This window comes from Notamacropus eugenii, chromosome 1 (genome assembly GCF_028372415.1).
Source record: "Notamacropus eugenii isolate mMacEug1 chromosome 1, mMacEug1.pri_v2, whole genome shotgun sequence".
Lineage (NCBI taxonomy): Eukaryota > Metazoa > Chordata > Mammalia > Diprotodontia > Macropodidae > Notamacropus > Notamacropus eugenii.
In genome coordinates this window covers 494310326-494316325 of record NC_092872.1, presented here as the reverse complement: position 1 = coordinate 494316325, position 6000 = coordinate 494310326, and the positions used below count along the sequence as shown (strand labels likewise).

General features: G+C 48.1%; 1 protein-coding gene across 1 annotated transcript in view; it reads left to right on the top strand.

Annotated features, from left to right (window-relative positions):
* Positions 1–942: 942 nt before the first annotated feature.
* GRIN1 (glutamate ionotropic receptor NMDA type subunit 1) overlaps positions 943–6000 on the top strand; it is a 38864-nt gene continuing 33806 nt past the window's right edge. The window contains exons 1-2 of the mRNA XM_072633164.1: positions 943–1481; positions 5847–5981. Of these exons, the coding sequence (XP_072489265.1) occupies positions 1224–1481; positions 5847–5981 (393 nt within the window). The 5' untranslated portion in view covers positions 943–1223. The remainder of the gene's footprint in view (positions 1482–5846; positions 5982–6000) is intronic.

Here is a 6000-nt window from a genome sequence, read left to right as displayed (position 1 = left end):
GATTATTCCTAAGTTATATGACCTGGAGAAGAGGGAATGGCAAAAAAAATCTTTAGATTGGTAAAGAGACTGAAGCAGGGAGGTCTGGGAGAGGGAAGGGTTGAATTACTGAGTCAGGAAGAAAGAAGATTAAGGAGCCCTGATTTCCTCTGATGCATGCCTTATCAGCTGGAAGTTCTTTCTAGTGTCTAACCTCAATCCCTTCTTCTGTAGATCCAGTCCTCTTTATTCTTTTTCTTTCCCCATTTAAGATGAAGGTTATTCCTCCTCCTATCTGTATTCCTTTTGGAGTCACCCTGACTGTAATAGCCTGGCTCATTTTGAAGCCTCTGTTTCCTTTCCTGATTCCTGCTTACGTGAACCAGAGCTTCTGGAAGAGAAACTACTTCTGCTTCTCCTCCCTTCTCTCTTTCCTCCTAAAGCTCACAAGTGGGAAGACCTGAGTTCCCATGACGGTCCAGTGAAGCTTTCTTTAGAGGTGAGGAAGGTTCAAGAACATGGAAACTGCTGGAGTCATCCAAAAAGTCATTCAGAACAGACGTGATCACCTATCCCAGACACCCAAACCAGACGTGAAGTGACCTAACCTGGTAGGCAGCGACATACAGTCAGGGATGGGAGTAGGGGGCGGGGCGGGAGGAACTAGAACGCGAGGTAGGGAAACCCGTTCTCCAGGCGCCTTCTTCACCACCCCCAACCCCAGCCTCCATGCTCCACACTCAGTGGGCTGGAGACCCGAACACCACTCTACGTGTCACTAACACTCGTTCACAGTTGCTCGCATCCGCGTGTACGAGCACGCGCGCACACACTCTGGTGTGTGTTGGGATTGAGGTTGGGAGAAGGAAGATTTGGGGAGGCGGGGGTGGCAAGCGAGGAGGGGCTTGGGGAGGGGGGGGGTCGTTCTCTCTCTCTTTCTCTCTCTCTAGCTCCGCAGGCGCATCCCCGCTCGCCCCGCAGCAGCAGCTGCGGCAAAAGCCACAGCGTCAGGACCAGAGCTACTGCAGCTGGGTCCCCTCAATTCTCTCCACTCACCAGTTCCCGTTCCCTACAAGGCGCTGCTGGTCCCTGGGCCCCCCTGCCGAGCTGCTCACAGCCGTCCCTCCAGAACCTCGGACAGCGTGGGGAGCTGAGAGTAGAGCGCGCCTGGGGCGCACTGCTGGGAATGCCCAGGGGCATGCAGGTGCGGAGCTGCTGACACCCCGGGGCCCAGGTTGGGGCCCATGAGCACGATGCGTCTACTGTTGCTCGCCCTGCTCTTCTCTTGTTCCTTTGCCCGCGCCGCTTGCGACCCCAAGATCGTTAATATTGGCGCAGTTCTGAGCACCCGAAAACATGAACAGATGTTTCGTGAGGCTGTGAACCAGGCCAACAAACGGCATGGATCCTGGAAGATACAGCTCAATGCTACCTCGGTCACCCACAAGCCCAATGCCATCCAGATGGCCTTGTCTGTGTGTGAAGACCTCATCTCCAGCCAGGTACCCTCCCCCTCCTCTGGGGCTCTAGCCCTAGTCTCCAAACCCTTTTCCCTTCCTTCACATCATTCATACCCATACACACAACCCCATACTCTATCATCTATCGTGCTCTGCCGTTTCATCTCCCTCAATGTCCTCCTTAATCCCTATCTCTTTCCTCTCTTTCTCCCTCTCCCTCCTCCCTCTTCTCTCATCCCAACCCATCTCTCTTCTCTATTCTTCTCCCCTCTTGCCTCCACTATCTTTTCTTCCACCATCCTCTCCATCCCTCTTCATCCACCACATCCCTCCCCTCCATTTCACTATCTTCCCTCCTTCCCTTCCTTCTCCATCATCCTTCTCTTCATCCCTCTTCTTCCACTCCCTTTTATTCCTTTACCTCCATCTTCCTTTATCTTTCTCTACTTTTTCCATCATTCTCCTTTTAACCTCTAATCCACCTTATCACACCCTCTCCTCTCTATCCTCCTCCTCTACCACCTCCTACACTTCCTTTTTTCCTGTTCATCCTTCTCTACCTCTTCATCTCTTTCCCCCTCCTTCCTTCTGGTCTCCTATCATTACCTTACTCCCTTGCCTGGCTTTCTCAGATCCCATATCTTTCCAAAGATCGTTCAATTTGTCCCCAGATTCCCTCAATCTCATAACAGAAAAATGTCTTTTTGTAGAGGATTCTAATGCAGCCAGCCATCTGTCCATCCAACAGACCATCTATCCATCCCTCTACACCTTTGTCTCCAGGTTCAGTATTTGACTAATTATCTTGCTGTCCTCATCAGTTCTCAGAGAAGCCAGAGCAGACATCTGGTATGCACTGAGGATTCTGATGAGAGAGAGAGAGAGAGAGAGAGAGAGAGAGAGAGAGGAGGAGAAGAAGAGGAGGGAGAGGAGGGAGGGGGAGGAGGGAGGGAGAGGAGAGAGTAGGAGAGTGAGAACAAGCAGAAGAGGGATGGAGGAGGGGGAGAGGGAGGAAGAGAAGAGGAGTAGAGAGAGAGCAAGAGAGAGTGGGAAAGCAGGAGAGAGACAGAGACAGAGATGATTCTGTGCATTAGTGTGTGCTGGATGTGAACACCTGAACAGCATCCATGTCTTCACAGAATGGAGTTTTAGGAGAGTGCCAGAGGCCATCCCTGTGTCCTTCTGTCTTACATTTTAGCTCCCTCAAATCTTTCTCTGCCTCTCTTATTCTCCCTTCTCTTCTCTCCATTCATCATATTAGTGAGTATCTACATGGGAAGAGAAAATGGTTGCCTTTCTATATTGCTGTTATACATATAACTGTTAAATATGGGGGCAGTGTACATGTGTGATTCTACATGGTTTTGTATGAAGTATATGTGCAATATATACATGTATTCACAGTGTGTGAATACAGGAATGTCACAGGTTTGAGGGGTATATATATTCTTTTGTGTATGGTGTACATACACACACACACACACCATACACAAATATACATAATTGACTCTGTGAAGTATACATAGAGGTTATATACTCTGTGTGTGTGCATGTGTGTGTGCATGCATGTGTGTGTGTGTGTTTGTGGTGTTAAGGGGAAGAGGTATATACAGTAAGGGGAAGGATAGGTTAACATAGCTTCCCTTGTGTCTGTCTAAAGTTATCCCTCCCCTGGAGCTCAGCTTCCTTTTGAATTCCAACAAAGCCAAGAGGATTACCCGCAATGCAGTCCTTTATGTAAGAAACAGTGAGACACAGAAACTGAGAGACACACACTCAGAGACAGAGACCCTAAAGCACAGGTGCCCACACACAGTGTGTGGCATTCTAGGCAATGTGTATCAAATTCAGGGAGTGTCAATGTCAAGGTCCTAATGTTAATAATAATAAAATGTCCCTCAGCTCTCAACCCACCAAAGGACCCTCCCACTATATCCTGAGGCCACTCCCCTGGAATCACCTCAGCTCTCTGTCCATGTGCCAGGTTATATTCAATGACCCTGTCTCCAGAATGTCCATTCACATAGGAGGGGGGTGCTGCTTGTTCTCAGGCTCCTCCCAAGACCACTTACTCAAGGTGACACAAAGCCTTATCCAAACAGTAGGAGGTGAGGGAGTGTGAAGCAGTGTTGCCTTGTCAGAGATTGTGGGGGCTGAAGACTAGATGGAGGCACCCAGCAGGGAACAGCTGTTCCCTTTGACAGTGTTCCTTGTGGGGGAGGAATGCAGGGAAAGGAGTGACTTAGATCCATGCCTCCAAATTATCACTTACTAGATCACATGGGGATGAAGAGTTAGGAGGAGACAGTGTACAGGTACATAGGAGCAAAAGTGTTTTCAGGAATCAGATCCACAGTCTATTTATCATCTTTCTCACAACCAGTATGATTTGTTTAGCTCCCAAGGGCTCATTTATGAGACTACATCTGTAGCCAAGAATTTGGTTTACCAAATATCCCTGTCTGGGAATGTTGATGCAAAGAGGCTGGGATCAGCACAGGCCAGTCCAGTTAGGTTAATTCTGCTTCTTCTCCCTGTGAGATGCCACTATCCCCAAACACACAGACTCCATCTCCATGACTTACAAGGTATCCTGGTGTCCTGGAAAGAGCACTGTATTTTGACATCAGAGGACTGTGTCCACATCCTGGTTCTGCTATTTACTAATTTGTGTGACCCTCGGCAAGTTATTTGACTTCTCTGGGGCTTAGTTTCTTATCTGTAAAATGAAAGATTTGGACTAAGGAAGGGAATAAGCATTTATATAGCACCTACTATGTATCTGACACTGTGCTAAACACTTTTTACAAATATTATTAGGTGCTATTACTACCCTCATTTTATAGTTGAAGAAACCAAGGAAAACAGAGGGTTAAATGACTTGTGCAGGGTCACACAGTTAGTATGTATCTGAGAGGCCAGATCTGAATTCAAGTCAGAAATGACTCCAGACCCAGATCCCTATCAGTGGACCCAAACTAGGTGACCAATAACATCCCTTAAAGCTCTAAATCCATGATCCTATGAGAAATTTGTGTTGGTGTCCCAGTTAGTGCCAGTTCATGGGAAAGGACTCGGGTAATTGGGGACATTAAAAAATCAGGAAAGGGAGGGCCTGAATACTCATCTGTGATCTTGGCCTTCTTGGAAAGAGAAAAGACAACTTCCCAGGCCCTTGTTGATATGTTCAAGATTCACATCTTCCTTACGTTGCTGTGGTCTACTGGAACCCCCAGGGTCTTTGGAGGAGGAGGTTTCCCTTACTGGGAGCTACTTACTCCACCAACTAGTTATCTATGACTTTAGGGAAACTCCAAGGATATCTTCATCTTATACCTACTGAAAATCAACCTATCACTGATCAACACTCCCATGAAGAGGTCAGTGGCTAGAAACTAACTCTCAGCCTCCAGGGTGGGCCCTTTGTGCTCCCTTCAACCATTGAATTCTGACAATTGGATGGGGGAAGGACTTGGAGGAGGTTATCAATGCCATTCTGAAAATTTGATTTGTACCCTTTTCTTTCCAGCTCAGTATTCACACTCCCACGCCTTCCTCAGGGTGGGCAGGCTCTGAGTCAGACCCTATAACAAGAAACAGGGAAACACCCCTTTCCCTGAAGGTCTGGGCTTTCTCTCCAAACCTCTAAGTCAGATGAGTTTGTCTTACCTTCTGACCACCCAGCCCACTCAGATGCCCTCTGCTCCCTAGTTTCTGCACCTCTTGAATGCCTCCACAAAGGTATGGCCAAAGCAGGCAGGTAATACCTGAAAGGCCCCAATGATGTATATGGAGGCTGGTGCTGTTAGCTTACTTTCTCTCACCTCTGCTTCTCTGAGTCTTAGCTAAGGCCCTGCTCATCTGGGGCTCTGTCATTTTCCTCTAATGGTCTCAGAGGGGGCTCTATGGTCAGAATGTTGTAATGAGATTCTAACAAAATCACATGATATAAGACACTTTGGAAATGTTAATGCCAGCTACCACTATTATTTTTACATGTGCTTATATGTAATTGTATACTATTCAGGAGACCAGGGTAAGGGTGAGGGGGTTTCTGTACGTGGGTATGTGTATGTTTAGGCAATATATGTATACAAGACAGATATGTCTTATGTAGATATTGTTTGGTGATAATGGTAGTGGTGGTAGTGTGTGTGTGTATTTGGGGCATGGGAGGGGTTTACCTCCAACTTTGGGCAGCCTCCTCTGTTTTTTTTTTTTTTATTTCCTTCAGCCCTAGTGTCTACATCCTCTGACATCAGTGAACTCAACTTCTTCTTACCAGCCTCGGCCTCCGTTTGTCATCAGCCAACATGGTGGGAGGGTGGGCTCATGGGCAGTGCTGGCTGGCATGCCTGAGCCCCCCAGACCCACAACCCCCACTGACCTCGTATCCTATGTCCACAGGTCTACGCAATCTTAGTTAGCCACCCACCTACCCCCAACGACCACTTCACTCCAACCCCCGTCTCCTACACAGCCGGCTTCTACCGCATCCCCGTCCTGGGGCTCACCACCCGCATGTCCATCTACTCTGACAAGGTAACTCCCGCATGTGCCC